Here is a 20,233-nt window from a genome sequence, read left to right on the forward strand (position 1 = left end):
TACAAGGAGAAGAGTTATTTGGAGGTAAATGTGTGTTTAAGTATAGTCAATAGTAGTGAGAATTTTATTCATCACTGTAGCTGGCCAGATTGCATTGGGTGTCAGTGAAAATTGAAAGAATGTGCTCTTTAGTGATGACTTTTATATGTTTGGTAAAATAAATGACATTTAAGTTCTCCAGGTTTCATTTTGCAAACCTTCTATTGCCTATAGCAAGCTAGGAGTCAGGACTCCAGGCAGCCTGCTGGGAACAGGTTAGCCAGAAATAGTGGACCAATCTTCTTCATGCACAGCATTGAGCCTAGAAGCATGGCTGCCTAAGGCCCACCTGAGGAGGTCAGTGAACTGCTTCTTGAAATAGTAGGTAATGTGACAGCATAGATGAAGACCATCATAAATCTCTTCAAAATACGTCTGTATAATGGCGTCTTCCCTGTGGAGACATTTCACATGCTAAACCCCTCTCATAGCTTCCAGATGTTCTGTGTACTTCAAGACTCACCTTTAAAACTTGTTTTCTTTGGTCAGTGAGATGACTCAGCAAGTAAAGGCATTTGCTGTCAAACCCAATGACCCCAGCTCAATCCCTGGAACACACATATGTTGGAAGAAGGAGACTGACTGAATCCTCTAAGTTGTGCATACACACACATAAATATTTTCTAAATGAAAAGCAAAAACATTTCTCAGCCTAGTTGTACCCTAAAATCACTAAACTTTGGGAAAGCTGTTTTCAGTGCTCTTCAAAACAAACTGACAACGTCAAGAATTTGGAGTATGGGTTTCAGGCTTCCCATAATCTCTTCGAGTGATTCTACCATGTAGCTGAGGTTATAATAAGGTGATTACAAGTTTCTGGTAGAAAGGAGAATTGCATTCTTCTGATGGCAGTTACTAAATTTTATCGAAGTAGTAGACCAACAAAACTATACAATATGATATTTGTGTGCCTCTTCTTTTTTATCCTATTTTAGTATCTTACTGATACAACCCTAAATGAATATGCTTAAGGTCATTAGTGTGTTGTATGCCTACTCTTTTTTCTTGTTATCTTTTGACTGGGATGTCCACTTTCTAGTTGTGTAGGAATTATTATCTTCCTTTTCAAGGTAGGAAGCAGTGGCTCTGAAAGGTTGAATAACATCTTCAAAGTCACTCGTTGGTAGATAGTAAAGAGGAGATTGGAACTTGAATGCTGGTCTTCAAATCCCATATTCTTTCCATCATAAGCTGGTCTCTTGTGCAGATTCTTTTTATGTTCTGCCAATTTAAATCCTGCTCAGTGACAGGAGAGTCACAGCACTTCTCTTAAGAGAGCACTCCACACATATACAGTAGACATGTGAGAAATGCTTCTCAAATTGGTAAAAAAGCTGAAGGCTTGAAATTACAGTGGTTTGACATAGACCTTTTTCTGTAGGTTTATTTTACGTGAATGAGTGTTCTGTCTACATCAAAGTATGCACATGTGTGCCTGATATATATATATATATATTATAGTGCTAAGGAAACAAAAGATTCTTGGCTCTCCCTTTTAATTCTTTGTTTTCTGAGGTGCTAGTCTTCTAACCCAGGACATTACACATCTTAGGCAAGCTCTTCACAACTGCCTTATACTACAAACACAACCCTACCCTCCCACCCCCACCCCCGTTTGTTAATGCTTTTGCATACAGGAAAAACACATCTTGATAAGAGGGAATATGTTAGCTCCTGTTTTCCCAAATTCTATTCATGGTCTCCAAAGCATAATAAATCACAAGCTCGCATGCTTACTAGGTTATGTTTGGCCCTCTGTGTTTGTCTGTTCATTAGCAAAGAACTCATACATTAAGAGTAACCAGAGGGGCTGTCTTTCATACTAACAGGTAGGTAGCACTTAGGGGACCCATCAAGAACAAATCCCTCACATTCCTATGAAACTGCTAGCGAGCCAGGGCTTTAATCATTGGTACTTTCCAGGCAATCGCCGTTGTCTAAACACTCTTTCATTCGTGTTACCTGTCTCTTCTCAAATGGAGAGACTGCCTCAACTGAAAGTTTGATCTTGGAGCAGCCTGACTGTGGAGCTGTGTTGTCTTGCTTTCCCCTGCATGGTACCTCCCTGGTTTCTAATTAGGGTGCCACTGAATGAGAGGTGAGAGGTCAGCCAATGGGCACACCACAATGGCAACAAGCAAGAGTTATTTGGAAAATTTTTTGTTTTGGTTTTTCGAGATAGGGTTTCTCTGTGTATCTTTGGAGCCCATCCTGGAACTCAACTCTGTAGATCAGGCTGGCCTCAAACTCACAGAGATCCTCCTGCCTCTGCCTCCCTAGTACTGGGATTCAAGGCATGTGTGCCATCATTGTCTGGCTGGAAGTTATTCTGTGCAACCCTTTTTGTGTTTTGTTATTTCCTTAAGTCTTTTCCTTTTCTCATTATGTATGCTGTTCTCTGTATAAATCCCCTTGTTTTCCTGTGATCCTTTTTTAGATTGGAATAATACCTATAGAAATATTGTTGCATTTATTCAAAGAAATACCCTTCTAAAGTATATTTCAAACATTGTTTAATGACAGCTCATTGTGAGATGTTTTGTTTATCCATTTTGTCATCTATGAACATAGCAGGTGGACCTCTTATACTATCCTAAACGATACAGGTCACTTACCTGGTGCAAATCCTGAGATAATCAAAACATGTATTTGAGGAGACTGTATACAAAAACATGGCAGTTTTTTTTTTTGAATAGCACACCTTTAAAATGCTTATTGTTTAATGCATAATAGAAAATACATTAATCAGTAATAGCCATTTCAAGTATTCATTGTACAAACCGTATGTGCTGCATTCTCCTATGACCAGTTTATTACATTTGTTTGCATCAGCATTGTCATAAGCACATGATTATGAACTGTGCTATGAGATCACCCAAGTAATGATGTCATTATGACAGGAGTGTTTCAGTTCTAATAGACTCTACTGGACGCATTGTGCATGCAGCACATTATTGACCAAACTGCCATCATGGGGTACACTCCCATATAAAACACGCCATCTTCAGTACTTTACTGCCTGTAGTAAGTGCAGTGGCACAGTGCTGTCAGTGTGTCAGTATGATTCAAACAACACTGGCAGGTTCTTTCTTGGCAGCTGTCGCCATCTTCCATTTTATTTGCAGGGAGAGTGAAGCTCATGGTTTTGTCTGTTCCTTCTGGAGCTCAGCAGAGAGAAGCATCCAGTTTGGGGGCTGCTGCCACATCCTGAATTAGGCATGTGGTGTGCAGTAGAATGCTGTGGGCCTGTGTAGTATCTTAAGCAGCATAGCTTTGTAAGTTCTAACTGATGTTTAGATTTGCAAATATATTACATCTTTATCTGTGAAAGAATTAACAGAGTTTCTTTTGCTATTGAGAAAGTATTTGGATGTGAATGAGAAGAGCCTGTGCCCAAACCACAGTCTGCTCCTGCCAGTGGGTTGAACTAACATGTTTTTCCCCTTCCCTTTCCTTAGGGCAGAGCTTGGGTTACGGCTTTGTGAACTACATTGACCCCAAGGATGCAGAGAAAGCTATCAACACTCTGAATGGATTGAGACTTCAAACCAAAACAATAAAAGTATGTTCACATTTTTCTTAAATCTACCTGTAGAAAAAGGGAGGGTTTTTTTTTTTTTTTTTTTTTTGTTAAAGGTTCACTTGTTATTTTTTCCATTTGGGCCCCCATAAACACTTCTCTGGGATACACAGTGTGATATTTTTGTGCTTAATGCACAAAGGAGGCAATTATAATCCTAAGTATTCTATGTAGACCTTAGTACCAGGCAGAGAAGCAGTGCTCTTGGATAAATACTGTGTGAAGCCCCCTACATTAAGTACTTCTCATAGTGAGAATCTTTGTCCTATTGCTTGAGGAATTCTGGAACCTTTCCAGACAGTAGTTGTTGGACCTGTTTTGTTGCAAGCCAGTAAGACTCAGTCAGGGCTCTCACCTCTGCCCTTGATACAAGAATGTGATTATGGCTACTTACATATATAGATGGGTTGTAGTGCTATCTAATATAGCCATTTTTGTGAACACCAAAACTTAAATTTCATGTGATCTTTGTGAATAATAAAGTATTATTTTTTTTTAGTTTAAAATGTAAAATTATTAGTGGTTTAGCAAGCTAGATCTGGTAGTGGGGTTTGACTCAGTCTTAGCAGATTTCCGAGGAGATGGACTCCAAAACTCTCATGGCACACGGGTCATTTTACCTTTGAAGATGTACAATGCTATTTATTTTATGGATACTTTTCTGCAGCTTTATATTTTGAAAACTTTACCTGAATTATCTGGGTAAGATGTTGATCCATTTTCCAGCATAGATTTATTTTTCTTTAGCAAATAAAAGCAGTGTGGCCTCTAGCAAATTTTTGGTCTCGTGTCATCAATTTCTTCTCTCCTGCCCAGTGTGGACGTCTCATATCTATTATGGTACACTTTCTCGATGAATCAAGGTGTGGCTAACAAATATATTTCAAAATAGTGTTCCAGATAATCTCTATCAATTGACTCAAGTTGGAACCTATTTTCTGCTCATGATGTAGGAAGCCAGCCCAAACTGGAGTCTCAGATTTGAGAAGAGGTTACTCGAGGCTGACTGTGCCATCCATCTTGTTTAGAGACTTGTCTAGAAGATTTTTGCTTTTTCTTTCCTTCCTTTTGAGGTATTTTGAAATGCAGTGTCATCTTTGTACTTAAAGTGACTTCTCTTAGGATTGTCAGTTAAGGTTATTTGTTAGCCCTGGGTCGTTTTGACACCTCATTCTTTATATTTATTGGCCCATAGGAAAAATTCCTGTCAGCGCTTTTTATCTAAAGGAAGCTGTATGATGGTCTTCCAAGATACTTAGATGTAAGATGTCCAAGATTGCTAGGTGTTTTTAATAAAGAAAATGGAAGATACATCCTGTAATCAGAAAAAGGACTGATCATTATACTACCAAAATTCTAAGAAAAATCTTAGAGAAATTTAAGATGATAAAAGTTGGTTTTGATCCTTTTTTTTTATTAACCTGAATTGCTTCCCCCCACCCACCCAACTTCACACTTGCCTGATTAATCTTTCTTTGTCAAAAGCTCAGTCTTTGAATAGTGATAATACAATGCCCTAACAATGGTGCTGACTATCTGCCTACCTCCAGGCTGTTTTATGTGTTTGTCCTATGGATTTTTGTAGGCTTCCTCTTCCTATCTTAAATGACCAGCAATCCTGGAAATCAATTGCTCTTAGTGCTGAGAGCCCAAGTTGTTGTTAAAAAGAAAATGAAATATGATTGGGATGGCTCATCTCAGCAAATGACCATTTTTCTCATTCCAGAAATAATCACCCTTATTTCATTCTTAGTGAGTCACTTCTTTTGCGATACATACTGCATGCGCTAAGATCTAGAAAAAGGTAGAAATGTAGAGGAAACAGGTCACCATGAGATAAATGTAGTCGGCTTTTACAGAAACCATTGATGACAGCTGCTGCCATACTGCCCATGGTCCTGCCTCCTCTTCTCAGGGCTCAGCTGCTTGGGCTGAATGTATAAGAAAGGACAATAATGCTTTGTGGCTTTTATACTGTGACATCTGCTACTTGTGGACTTTCTGAAATTCAGGAGGGATGATGGGCAGGCAGCAGGCCACTTCTTCCCCTGCCCCCATTTGGTTCTTGCAAAAATATCAGATAACAGCTGGTATCCTCAATTTGGCCCAGATTTCTCCAAGAGGCAAATCAGACCATTTTCCAGAAGTAGATTGCACAATTTTTGCCTATATTTGTATTTCTATTTTTTTCTTTCTTTTTATTTTTTTTCAATTACATAGGTTTTGAATTCTTAACACGAACTCTCAGTGTATTTTTCCTTGTGTTCACTATTTTCTGAGTGATCTGGAAGTTACACTTATGCCTTTCCATTCCCTGGAAGGCTGCTTCACCATTGTCTTTTTCCCTGCCTCAGTCCATACTGATGATGGCTCTCAGGCTGATTTTACTAATTCTTACTTCTCCTAGCCACTCTGAAACCCTGCCTTAGTTGCTGCCTTGTTGGGTTGTTCCAACTCATGCTGGTGTCTCCTCTGTTTGATCTCTTTACCCATTCTTTACCCACAAGTAACTACAGAATTTATGGGATCGGCATGATCTAGGTGTTGTTTAGACTCCCGAAGGTGTGGAGACCTTGGTGCTCATGCAGCTAGCCAAGGTTGCATGTATATGGAGTTCTTAGTTGGTCTAAGTAATAAAAACCCAGAGTCAGATATAGAGGAAAATGCTGAGAGATCAAGAGAGGAGAAGGAGCAAGCCACAGCCATGCCTTACCTCCTTAGCCTCTTAGTAGACAGGAGAGATACTGTTTCTCCTTGCTTATATCCTGATTCCACCCTGCTACCTCACTTCCTGCCTGTTTGTACAAACCTCCATACCTCTATGGTTAGCTTGTGGTGTGGTCCATTCTCTGACCTTCAGACAGGTTTGTACAAGTGAGATATTACCACAGTTACATAGTTGAAGAAAGCAGTGACTCCAGTACATGATACCCCACCAAAACATGTGCTATTGTTCCATGTTTGTCTTTAGAGGAAAATATCTACTTTTATTCAAGTGCTTATATACAAAGTTTAGGTTTCTTGAATTTCAATTTCTGTTCTTATTTCCAAGCTACCCACCACATCGGAATGACTTTGGTAAATACCTAATTTTTCATTATTGAGGCTGAAGTACTGTGAAAGGTGGCTTGCTTAGATGTTCTCAGGGCTTCCTACTAGCATCAGCCCAGTAATAGTTGGCAAGTCAAATGACATATATTCATTGTTTCTTCAGTGAGTGAAAGTCCCTCAGATCCCATGAGAATCTAAGGTTATTGTTGCATGGAAATCATTTGAGGAGTGACTTAGATTCACACATTCCAGAGCTAGAGATATATTAGCTTAGTGTCCCCTGGTGAGATTCAGCAATCAGCATTTTGTGAGCTTCTGTGTTTTGTTTTGTTTTGTTTTGTTTTGAGACAGTGTTTCTCAGTGTATCTCTGACTGTCCTGGCACTGACTTTGTAGACCAGGCTGGCCTCAAACCCAAAGATCTGCCTGCCTCAGCCTCCCACATCCTGGGATTAAAGGTGTGTGCTGCCAACCACCTTACATGCTTCTGTTTTTGAATGGGTGGGTTCTCTGCACAGCTGATACTTTGCATGCACAGTTCAGTCTGTCTCATAGCTTCTGCTTTATCAGCCTTTGTGGTTAATTCTATTAGCCGGAGTCAAATGTCTGTGGGTTGAGTATGTTAGATCATTGTTCAGCATTTGTAGCTGATGGTGCAGACTTCACCTGCAGAAAGAGCATCTTAGAATCAGAAAGTCCTAAGATATCACTTTATTTTGAGCAGCACTGATAATGCTTAACCTTCAATGTAATTAATCACTTTTCTGGATCTTTGTGTTTTGTGTGCCTACTGGGGAAATGTGCTTACGACACCCCTTGCTAGTAACACGTGATGGATCTGTCAGCAGCATGAAGGTAGCCACTGTAGGCTAAACCTTGCCCATATTGTCCTGTATATTGACATAGTAGATAAAGTGTGACTGTTCCCTTATGTTAGGAAGGGTAGAGAAAAAGTGTAGCTATTATACAACTCAGATGTTAGAGGTCCAATATATTCTAAGGGCAGTATACAAAATTATATTCAAGGTAGTGTCTTTGATCAGTAGCCTTCCATTGTCCACAAGAACCCCTCTATGGACTGCTCAGGACCTCTGTGCTTGTTGACTGTCAGTCATAATGCCCTTTTCTGACTTGTTTTTAGGGAACCTTGTATATTGATAAGATCTGAATAGTATATAAAACACATAATTTAAAGCCAGTACATTTGTCCTTTGTCTAGATTTAATGTATCAGACTTCAACTCATGAGTAGAAGAAAAATGATTCTTTTACAAAGTAAAAAACATTCATTTCTGAAGTGCCTGTATATTCTCTTGACACATGCTCAGGAGGGGTGATTGTTCACAGTGATACGAACACCTGACTCAGCATAGCTCCCATCGTCTCTCTTCTGGAATAGTACTCTGGAATAGCAGGCCATAAGAAGCTTTATTTTTGAGAATGTGATCTCTCTCTCACTGGAAAATAATCTTTTATTATGGTTAGATACTATTACTGAGAACTATCTTTACACCCTGAGAAATCTGTGTAAGTATGGCCAACATGGAAAAGTGCCCCCTTATATTCCATTTTTCCCCATAATTATTCAAGCATATAGAAGACAAAGCTTTTACTTAAAATTAACTACCATCTAGAAATATGAAATGCATTTTTAAAATAATTAAACTACTGTTTAAGTACATATGGAAAATTCTATTATAAAAATTAGAGTATTAAATATTAATAATACCTATACCTTAAAGTGTTCCCCTATATTGCTTTCCAATTTTTTTCTTAAAGATTTATACTTTTGCCTGTTTCTCGATTAAAAATTAGAGAATGTCACATTTCACTTTTTCCCACCTGTTCAGCCATGAGTTGGAATTTTAACATGGAACTGGAAGCCTCTGTTTCTGAAATCATTTCTTGGTCGTCTTTTAACTGTTTAGCTTTTATGTGTATCTGTGAATGACTTGGAGCTTGACCTCCCTAAACTGGGAAATCTAAACTAAATTTGAGACCTTAAAATGTTGACCTGATGAGTCCACAACATGTCACTATTCCATGCACAGAATTCTTAGAAATAATCTGTAATGTGCCCTTCATATTGTTGTACATGGTGTATATAAAATGTGAATGGACCCTATTCCCAAGATACCTTACTGAGTATATGGAAATATTAAAAAACCAGGAAAGAATTGACATCCAATCCACTGTGTGTGTGTGTGTGTGTGTGTGTGTGTGTGTGTGTGTGTGTGTGTGTGAAAGGGGTATCTTTAGGACAAAAAAGAACTTTAGTTTTGCCATTTTAGAGTGGTTTAGCAATCTCATGTGTACTCTGACAGAGAGAGAGACAGACACAGAGCTATACAGACATACAGACAGGCAAAGGTTCAGTTTTGGTGGAGAACATTCCTGAGCAAGGCCAGAGCTGCTGACATTCACCCATGTTGCATCGGTAAACACAGAAGGCCAGAGATTGACACAGCGAGCATGAGAGAGAGAGAGAGAGAGAGAGAGAGAGAGAGAGAGAGAGAGAGAGAGCGCACATATGGAAGCTTGAAGGTGGTGTGAGAGACAGGTCCTCTCATTGAACCTAGAGCTTGACAATTTGATTAGTATTGGTAGCTAATGTGCCTCTTGAGTGATAAGTTAACCAGTGGCCCCTGGGCCTAGCCAGCTTTTTAAGTGGATTTTGGATGCTCCAAACTTAAGTCATTATGTACTTATACTGAGCCACACTCCAGTCCCCAAAACACTTCAGGTTTGAATCATTTCAGGTAGTAGATATTCAACCTGCAATTGATAGATTTATGTTAGTAATTCATACCAATATTTACTTTATACTTTGGTGTCTTTCTGTCGCCCCCTGAGGTAGGAATATTGGTGCCTCTACCTCCCAGTCCAGTTTTTGGTAAACTAATGCTTCACTGTGTGATGATTTGGTTATGGAAATCAGCATTCCTTACTGAGGGCTTGACAGTTTTGACTTCCTCCACCAATTGAAATTGTACTCAATGCAGCTTGTGTTGAGAAATCCTTTGCTTATGCAGCCTCCTTTTGCCACAGGATGATTGGGGTGGGGTTGGATTTCATTTATCATTGTAAATCGCTGTATTCTAACTATTAGGAAACATTCTCTATATATTACACAATCTGATCATACTATAGAGTAGGAGGAGATGACTATAGAGTAGGTGGAAGCTGTGCTAAGGAATTGCCAGTTGGCAAGTGCTCTGATACAATGGCTGGCAGCATAATTCTGGGAGCTTTAGGACAAACGCTGTAATGTTGACTGTTCACGCACATCTAGGGGGTGGGAATTTGAAAGCAAATGTTAGAGGAGCCATATTGAACTTGCTGGTGCAATGTAAAAATGACCTTGAAATGACAACAGATGCTGGAAGGTAAGAATATTGTGTAAAGGAGACATTTTCTGTAGGTGACAGACATCTGGCAGAGTTTGGGGAGTAACAGTGATGGGAATGGACTTTGATGTTCATTCCAAGAGAACATTTATTTGTGTCTAGACTCTGTATATGTCTGAGCATCTTAAGCCACCCAGTAATTTTCTGGCTGGAGTACTTTATTTTTGGTGATAGTCAAAGTGTAGAATTTGTGAATCACATCATACAGTGTTCCTTCATTTCAAAACTTATCTGTAGGCCATTATTTTCCCTGCCCTTGAAAAGATTTCAAACCTTGGAAATAATCATTTGAAGTACAGGTCTTAACTTTGCTGACCACCTATCAGTTCTAGCCTAATAAACATCATTTATTTCATTCCTTCAGAACTTTGTCCAGTGCCAAGCCAACTAAACTATAAGAAAAGACAAAACATGGGTGAAAGAGTGCATTCTAGAAATGGAGCAACAAAGAATACTGAGCAATGACTTCTTAGCTTTTAAAAATGTACAGATAGGCTTAGTATGTGCTCTCCTAATTTTGGTTGTGATCATAAAATGCAATAGTGTAGAGCCATGTTTCAGCTTTTAATGGGCTATTTGCAAAGTTCTTACATCTATATTAAGTCCATTTTACACAGTCCTTACTTGATGCAAAATAACAGGTGACCTTATTGATGAGTTATTTATATGAGAGCTCCTCCATGTATTTATTTTTAAGTATTTTAAGTATTTTTCATTTTACACACCAAACCAAGTTCCTCCTTTCTCCCCTTCTCTCTCCTGCCCCACCTCCTACCTCCCTTTTCTCTCCTGCCCGGCCTCCTACCCTCCCCATCCCCTATCCACTCCTCAGAAAGGGATAAGAACTTCCTTGGGGAGTCAACAAAGAATGGCATACCAAGTTAAGGCAGAACCAAGCCCCTAACCCCTGTGTCAAGACTGAGCAAGGTATCCCACCATACTGAGTGGGCTCCAAAAAGCTAGTTCATGCCCTTGGGATAGGTCCTGGTGCCACTGCCATCCCCCCGCCCCCCAACAGAGCAAGTCACATAACTGTCACCCACATTCAGAGGCTCTAGTTCGGCCCCATGCAGGTTCCCCAGCTGCCAGTCCATAGTCTGTGAGCTCCCTCTACCTCAGGCCTGCTGTCTGTGTGGTTTTTCCCCATTGTGGTTTTAACCCTCCTTGTTCATATAATCCCTCCTCCCTCTCTTCAACTGAACTCCAGGAGCTCAGCGCAGTGTTTGGCTGTGGGTCACTGCATCTGCTTCCATCAGTTACTGGATGTAGGTTCTATGATGCCAATTAGGATAGTCACTAATCTGGTTAAAGGGGAAGGCCTATTCCAACACCCTGTCTACTATATGGAGGCTTCTCAGAGAAACGGAGATCAGTCTACCTCAAGAACCAGCAATACCACTCCTGGGCATATATCCAAAGGATGCACAGTCATGCCACAAGGACATTTGCTCAACTATGTTCATAGCAACATTATTTGTAATAGCCAGGACCTGGAAAGAACCTAGATGTCCATCAACTGAAGAATGGGTTAAAAATAAAATGCGGTCTATTTACAAAATGGAGTATTACTCATTACTAAAAAACAATGACATCTTGAAATTTGCAGGCAAATAGATGGGAACTAGTAAAAAACAACCTCAAGTGAGGTAACCCAGACCCAGAAAGACACACAGAATATGTATTTACTCATAAGTGGATATTAGATGTAAAGCAAAGGATAACCAGGCTACAATCCACAACCCCAGAGATGTTAGGTACAAAGGGGGTACCTATGAGGGACACACATGGAAGGCCCTAGAAAGGGAAGATAGTTGAGATCTCCTGTGTAAACTGGGAGGGGGATAGAAGGGAGAGGATGGGGAATGGGAACATGAAAGATCAAAAAGACCAATTTGGGGGAAGGAAGGGGAGAGAGTGAGAGCAATGAAAGAGATATCTTAAAAGAGGGAACCATTTTGGGGTTAGGGAGAAACCTGCTGCTAGAGAAATTCTCAGGGATCTATAAGGATGATCCCTACTAAGACTCCTCCATGTGTTTCATAGACTGCTTCATCAAAGCCTATACATGATTTCTTTCTTGCCTAGCTTTGTCCATGTGTGGGTACATAGCCAGAGGGTCCAGACCTGCTTGTCACCCTCTGGCCTTTTATAGCCAGCTGAGAGTTAGATGAGCATTTGAGAATTCCCAGTACCTTTCCATTCTTTGAACAGATATTCTTTGAATATCATTTTCTAAGATGCTGGAGCAAAAGCTAAGCTCATAGAGAAGATAGGGTGGGGGTAGGTCCTGGTGGCAGTATCCCCAGCCCTCTTGCTGTTAGTCCACCTGCCACACAATGGGCCATGGAGTGTGGTGATGGTAGAAGTGTCAGCAGTCCACTGAACCTGTCTTCCTCAGGAGGAACCTGGTGGGTCATTTTGTTGCCCAAGCATGTCCTGAAGGAACATCATGGCCCTCGGAGATGGCTTTACTTATTTCTGTGATATCTAGCCTAGAGAATACTGGCCGTTTCTCTCTATAGCCAGTCTGGAGATCTTAAGCTTTTATAGCTATCTCCATTGGAGTAAAAGGGTTAACACCCTTTAGCGTGCACCTGTCTGGAAGTGAGGGGACAGGCATGAAAGTAATACTTGAATGCTGGGGGGTGGGAGGGGCGTTTAGGGAATTGTTGCTGTTTCTGTTTGCTTGCTTGCTTGCTTGTTTTGTGGTGGGGGGTTGTTTGGACACTTAATCAGTCCTAGTCAACTGGAATTTGAATCATTCGGCCCCAGCCTTTTTAATACCTAAAGAAGAAGCTACTATGTAAGGCAATGGGATAGTCCTGTGTATGTGGATGTCTTTGGGTTTGGATTTTATGCTAACAGTAAGAGAAGAAAATATGAATCTGACTCACATGGCCAGAATATGCTGTCCTGACCTGACCCTGGTCCACCTTCCATGCTGTCGTAGAAGTGTGCCTCCATTTCTGTAGGTCTTGGTAGCTGCTGGCTGCTCTGATTTCTCACTGCTTATGGCCATGGTGGGTAGAGCAGGGAAAGCTGGTGCTTGATCTGTTTGCCATGTTCTGTGCAGCTAGTTAGGCAGAGTTAAGTGCTAACTTCAAGGAATCTATCCTTTCTTTGCTATGGCTACTTTTCACAGTAATGTCATAGGACTCTTAAAAATAACTCGTTTCCATTTTGAGAGGCAACTGCTTATTATGGTGTCTTTCACTGATATAAATTGGAGCACAAGTTATTCTTAAGATAATAAAATCTCGGATCTTTCTGGCATGCCTTTTTCCCCCTTTTCTCTCTTTTCCTTCCTTCCTTCCTTCCTTTCTCTCTCTCTTTTTTTTGTTTTTCTTTCTTTTTTTTTGTCATTAGTGTAAAGCTACTTCCCTCCACAGGAACAGGGAGTTTAATCCTTCCTGCTCAGGCTCTGGGGTGGCTAATGAGTCTCAAAGAGCCCTTCTTAGTGAGTGACAAGAAAGAGGCAAAATTGTACTGGGTCCTGGAAACTGATAACTCAGAAAAATAGTAGTCTCCATGAATTGTTTTTACTTATTTGTATTTAGAAACTTGATATCTCCTGCCTGTTTTATTTTTACAGCCTTCCTTTCTTCCCTAGAAAGGTTATGGATACATGGAGAGCACCCCCTTCCCCCAAACACACACTTGGTGAGTTTGAGTGCAATAGCAGTTGTATGATTTCACAGTTCCCCAGGGCCTAGCCAGGCTAAGGGCTTCTGGCTCAGAAGAGCAACTTTCAAGCAGTCTGAGTTCCTGGAAATCCTTAGGATTCTATGGACTTACTTTTACCTCTGCAATTTTGCATTTGCTGGCGTTTTATATCCCTGTAAATGCTTTTAAGTTGCAACATGGGAATTGTCTCATTCAGAAACTAACATTAGAGGACAGTAAGTAGGACCTGGTGGTTCTGATTTTTATGAGCTCTCCAGGAAATCCTTACAAGTGAGGCCCACAGTTTGAACATTGTGGATTTTAAATCTTCCTGATGAGGGGTTGACAGAACTTCTGTTGTTCCTCGGCATCAGTAGGATGGAGTGGTTGATAAAATACAGATTTATAGCCACCAAGGTTTACTGACTGACCAGCAGACCTGGGCCAAAGAGAATATTACTCTTAACAGCTGTCACAAGTGGCCTGGGTTGGTGAGCCTTTATAATTTACATTTAGGTGTACTCAAATAGCAAGACCTCCTTGTGTGTTCTTGTAAATGATCTTCATGGCAGAGCAATGTGCATTAAGTGAATAAAATGATGGGTTTAATGAAGAAGCAATAGATGCCCCCTCCCCACACCCAGATAGTTAACTCCTTTTCAGAATATTATGGATCATCAGGTACTTGACGAGTAAAATAACATTACTTTTTGCCTATATATCCTTATGGTTGTTTAAAGCCCGTGCATTTAAGATGGGTCTTCATGGTGGTCTGTGCAGATGTTCATGTTATAAAAGATGATTTTGTAATTCATTATATGTTCCTATCACCCCCACACCCCTCTTTTCGAACTTTTCCTTAGGATCTTGATTTTTTTACGTTTTTGTCTAGGGCCTTCCTCCAAATATCAATTTGTTTCATTATCATAAAAAACTGAAGCTTACTATAAATAGTTTTGAAAGAAAGCATTTGCTGTCAGCAACCTTAGTTTAAGACCTTTTAACTTGTAAAGTAAATGTTGCCCCACACAACTACATGAAAGCAGTATACAGGTTTTCTAGAAGCCTAATCATATTTGCAAAAACAGATTTGTAAGAAATTGTCATAACCAAAGAAATTTTTTTAAAGTGTTCTTCACTAAGCAGTGTCTTGAGGGAATTGTGAGGTATGCATTTTCTGCAAACTAACCTGGCCCACAAAGTCAAGTGAACTGTGAAGGTGAAGGCTAAAACCACCTCTTACCTTTGTACTTTGTTCTCTGAGTATTAAAGAACATTGATCGACCAGGAGCAAAGAGGATAGTATTCGGAAGGTTAATTACAGCTAGTGAGTGTTATTGATGCTATCAATCAGCAAGACCCAAGGAGAGGGCCTGGTGCCAGATCATTCTGTGTAATTAAATACCACAGGATGGGATTCTGAAGGTGAAGTCAGGTCTGAAGAGGATGCTTTGTGTCAGAGTCTCAGAACAAAGATGAAGGTGGCTGACTCCCCTTTCACTGCTCTCTTCTTAAGTTTCTGGAGATGTTCTAGAAATGGCTGTGATTCCATCTCTTTCTTTTGTCCTGGGAAGGTCATCATGTATCCCATAAAACTTTTCTTGTAAAATCTGTACAACTGTCACAGGAAAAGCTTTAAGAATACAGTAATTATTTTTTGTTAAAGCAGTTTGGGGGAATATACAGCTCAGGTGTCTAATAGACATTTGGAGAATGGAGGATCTCATCTTTGAATGAGACCATTAGTCTTACAAATCAGTTCATTTAAAAGAAAGCTTTCCCATGATTATTCTCCAGTGTCTGATCATGTTGAGAGAGAAAGAGCTATCTTTGTAGACTTAAGTCATCAAACACTCAATAATGTTATCCCCATAGGTACTGAATAAATTTCTAACAGTCATATAACTTCAATCACTTCTACAAAAAACATGTTGGAGAAACTCCTTTAGCTCTGTGGGAAGCATTTCGTATTTTATATAAATCTCCCTCCCCGTCATGTACAAAAATGTCTTCCTCACGCAAATTCTCACTCTGTTTCATTTAAAGGCTAAGTCCTGAATATCTCCTGCAACTGATGGGAGTTTTCTGTTTGTTCATTTGCTTGTTGTTGTTTTAATTGTTGTTGTTGTTTAATTTACATGCTTTGTACTGATTGAGGCTTGCTATAGACAGGCCACCCCGGAAAGAAAATAGTTTTGTAACTGTTTGAATGAAAATGTGTGTACATGTACCCATAATTGAGTTACCTCAGACACCCAATCATTGTCTTGGATGTTGTATACAGTTTATGTAACAATAAAAGAGATGTAACTTCTTACTTTTGTATATGCAGATATTTTTTAATTAAAAACAATGTAGGTGTCACAGCATGCATGTGGTGGTCCAAGGACAACTTGTAGGAGTTAATTTATTACTGTTCACATATACATTCTCGGGATTGAACTCAAGGTTATTGGGTTTAACACCAATGCTTTACCTGCTGAGGTATCTCACTGTCCTGGGTTGCAGGTTTTAAAAATAGGTGTCTAAAGGGAAATTTTTGGGAAAACTATTGTCATGTGTTTGAGTGTGGAAAATAGTTTGTTAGGAAGTTATCTTTGGATGTATGAGATAACTTTTTAAAAGTATATCATGGTAGTGGTTTTAAAGGGTGACATGTAGCCCGGGTTGGCCTGAAAATTGCTGTATAAACTATTATACTGAGATCTAAATTCCCCAAATCCTCCTATCCCTCCTACTCCTCCAGAGTATTGGGACCACTAAAAGGTTTGGTAGAAACGATTATAATATGCTCAAGAACTCTATTCTCTTAAAGCCTTAAGCACTGTAGAGGACCAGACCAAGACTAGTCTCTGAGTAGTAATGTTTGCTAACTTCATTACCATTATTATCATCACCATCACCATTAGCAGCATTAAAACAGGGTCTCCTGTAACTCAGTCTAGCTTTGGATACCCTGTGTAGCTAAGGAAGACTTGACTTTCTGATCTATATTGAGACTTTAGGAATGCTCCACCATGTCCAGTTTATGTGGTACTGGGGATCCATGCATCCATGGTAGGGCCTCATGCATGCTAGGTAATCACTCTACCAACTATCTTTAGCCCAGTTGCTAGCTTTTAAATGTTACCTTTTCCTATCACACAAGTACTACCCACCTCACACCCTTAAAAGGACAAGGATAAACAAATGTAAAACTTGAAAAATTAACTTGAAAAATAACTGATTATATTGTCATGGCTTTGCAGTCTTAGGCAGGAAACATATCTGTAATGTTAATTTCATAAGCCCTTTGAGTGTGTAGTATGTTCCTGTTACCTTTGCTAAATGTTGAAACAACTTAGAATAAGGTGTAGCAGTCTGACCTTGACATGGTTACTTAGTAGGGGAGATAGCACCTACTTTATATGACTGTTATTTGCATGTTAGTTAAGTGAATGCAGAGAGCAGTGGGAATGGTCATGTCCCTGACTTTCTAGAGTGCTCTGCATTGACTGACTACTGCAGTGAGGTGACAGGCTTCTACAGAATGATTTCATTCAGTGAAGAAAGGAGAGAAGCACAGGAATGTCTGGGGTACAGAAGCTTTGATATTGCTCCCCCTTAGCAAGAAACTTAAATCTGAAAATTACAGAAGTTTATGTATTCTGCCAAGCAGTCCCCTTTGACAGAATAGATTCATAGGGATATTGTACCAAATGTAGGTGTATAATCTGCATCTAAGCCTCTTTAGGCCTGATCATTAGAGGAACAAGAATGGATTTGGCTAGTCATCATTTACTCTTAGAAACAGGCTTGGCTTATTCCAAGGAGATCCATGGTGACCTGTGGGACTCACTAAGCTGTTCAAAGACCCCACACCAAGCTGAAGTTTCTCTACAGTGTTTCCTTAACATAAAGGGACAGGACCAGTTTACCTTTGTTACTGTATGTGTAAATAGGTTAGAGAAGACTTGAGTGTCTGAACTAATATGGAACTAATATGCTGAAGAAGTGTGTCTGCTATATACAGAACAAAAAGAAACTTACTCTAGATAGGAGTAAGAGACTGACTGGCACACTGGTGTTAGCCATTCTCTTTGTCTAGGTCACGATGGGAAAATACCCTTATCTTCTTAGCTTATTCCTGTCAGGTGATTCTTCCACCTTTCAGCCATTCCTCCTTTGCTCTTACGAGCTGCACCAGCTCACCATTTCAGTGGTGTCAGCATCTGTATTCTGTCTGGGCTGGGTTCCTTATCCTTCAGAATGCAAAGCTTACTCCCATCTCCATGCCTTCTGTCCTTCGTCACTTATACTGACACACACACCTCTGCCATTATCAGTTTTATTTGGTCCTAGAAGCACTTGTTTTGTTTATTATCTATTTAACCAACATTACCTTTGACTGCTGCTAGTGGTTTGCTCTTTGGGGATCCCTGTTAGGAGACATGCTTACATGCTCAAATGCTCAAAAGTGGAGAACCTTGTAACTTCAGTACAACTAAAAACAACATTTCTGGGTACTTTGAAAAGCCATCTCTAATGTTGGGTGGGCAGGGTAAAGCTCTGTCACTTCCTTGCAGGCATAGTTAGATGTTGAAGATATGACCCCACAATGGATGTCTGAAGGGTTATCTTTTTCTGAAGATTGAGCTAAATTTTTCCTTCAAGTGAGGTTTTCCCTGTGTGTCCTATCAGTCCATATCTGCCTATTGCCCATGACTCTTTCAGAGTGTCCTCTCTTCTTCTCAGACCTTAGGTAGAGATGGTGAAAGCTCTAGGATATCAAATTTACCAAAGAGGGCTTTCTGAGCTATTCTCACTTTTGTATACATTATCAGCCAGCACTAGAGATGAGATTACCTTTCCATGCCAGCATTGTAACCTGTTGACACTGTGTTAAGAGACATACTAACATTCATATACAAGTACATTATGGCCTAGGATGATTTAGGAGATATATAGTACAGCAATTAGAAATGTCCTCTGTTCAAGTTTCATAATTTTGAAAGAACCCTTAGGAAGCCATTATTGGAAAGTGGATGAGGACATCTTGATTTCTTCAAGCTAGTTTAACCCCTGTTGTTTCCCAGGAAGCATAAATGCCAGTTGAACATTTTTGGGCAAATATCATGACTTATTTTTTAAATTTAATTAATGTATTTTACATCCTGACCACAGTTTCCCCTCCCTCCTCTTTCCCATTCTCTCCCCCACCTGACCCCCCCCCCGTCCTCCCATCCTCCCATCCAGTCCGTCTCTGTTTCTGTTCAGAAAGGGGCAGACTTCCCATGGGTGTCAGCAAAGCACGGCATATCAAGTTGCTATAAGACTAAGCGCACCTCTCCTTGTATTTAGACTGAGCAAGGCAACCCAGTATGAGGAATAGATTCCTAAGAGTCAGCCAAAGCATTGTGGACTGCCCCTGCTCCCATTGTTATGTGTCCCACAAATAGACCAAGCTACATAATTGTCACATATATGTAGAGGGCCTAGGTCAGTCTCATGCAGGCTCCCTGGTTGTCAGTTCAGTTTCTGAATATCACAACTTCTAATCACTGAGCTGGACAGGTACTTTATAGGTAGCTCCTTCCCAAGTCCCTGAGTTCTATCCACTCATCATATACTGGGTGGGCTGTAAAATGGGCATATAGTTAAGAATTTCAGCCCTGGAGGAGCTTAAAACTTATAAAGGCTCTGAGTAGTTATGCTGTTGTCCTTTGCAGAAGTTCCAAGGCAGCTGATGCTTGGCAGTATTGCAGACACCTCACACAGAAGTCCTGATGACTAAATACCAAGGTCTCCCCTTTAAATCCATTGAACATTGTCATAGCATATTTGTGCTATGCACTCTGTCACATGCTAAAGTATTCTATTGGGGAATCACATGGAAACATTAGGCAACTTGTGTGTAGTGAATTGGTACCAGCCCATCCCATCCTATGCACAGAAACGTACACAGCCCTGATCTGGAGTTGAATATTCCTCTGTTAAATTTATTATTTCTATTATTGTTGCCCTCTAAAGTTACCTTTCTCATTTTGTACCCTTTTTTAAAAAATTAGACACAGATGCTAACAACTCTATACAGGAGGGACTAAGAACGTGAAATATTTAATGTGCAATTGTTTGGTTGGAAATAGAAAACGAGTCAAGCTCTTCTGTTGTCTCTTGTAAAGATTTGGCATGACTCATGTGGTGATGCCCACATGTAATTCCAGCACTTGGGAAGCTGAGTCATGAGGATTGCAGCCTAGGCTATATGGCAAGACTCTCTGCTTTCTTCCATCACACTCTATCCCCTCTCCCCATAAAAAAGGATTCTGGATGTTGCCTCTGCTTTTGGTAAGGCAGTTTCCTTCACTGTTAGGTCTGCTTCCATGTTATAAAGTCCATGTAGTCCTGAAGCATAGACTTCAGTAATTGCAGTGGATTTTGGCATTCTTATTTATGCAGTATCTGAACTATTGTCCTCTTAAAACATCACATGCCAAGTTGTCCTCACTGTGTCTT

The 20,233-nt window shown here is 40.1% G+C and overlaps 1 protein-coding gene across 10 annotated transcripts in view; it reads left to right on the plus strand.

Annotated features, from left to right (window-relative positions):
* The window catches only part of Elavl2 (ELAV like RNA binding protein 2), a 130,888-nt gene that overhangs the window by 88,196 nt on the left and 22,459 nt on the right, over positions 1-20,233 (plus strand). For all 10 annotated transcript variants that reach the window (XM_027400408.2, XM_035439806.1, XM_027400404.2 and 7 more), the window contains exon 3: positions 3,498-3,601. In XM_027400408.2, coding sequence (XP_027256209.1) covers positions 3,498-3,601 — 104 coding nt within the window. The remainder of the gene's footprint in view (positions 1-3,497; positions 3,602-20,233) is intronic.

The sequence above is a fragment of the Cricetulus griseus genome, chromosome 2 (genome assembly GCF_003668045.3).
Source record: "Cricetulus griseus strain 17A/GY chromosome 2, alternate assembly CriGri-PICRH-1.0, whole genome shotgun sequence".
Lineage (NCBI taxonomy): Eukaryota > Metazoa > Chordata > Mammalia > Rodentia > Cricetidae > Cricetulus > Cricetulus griseus.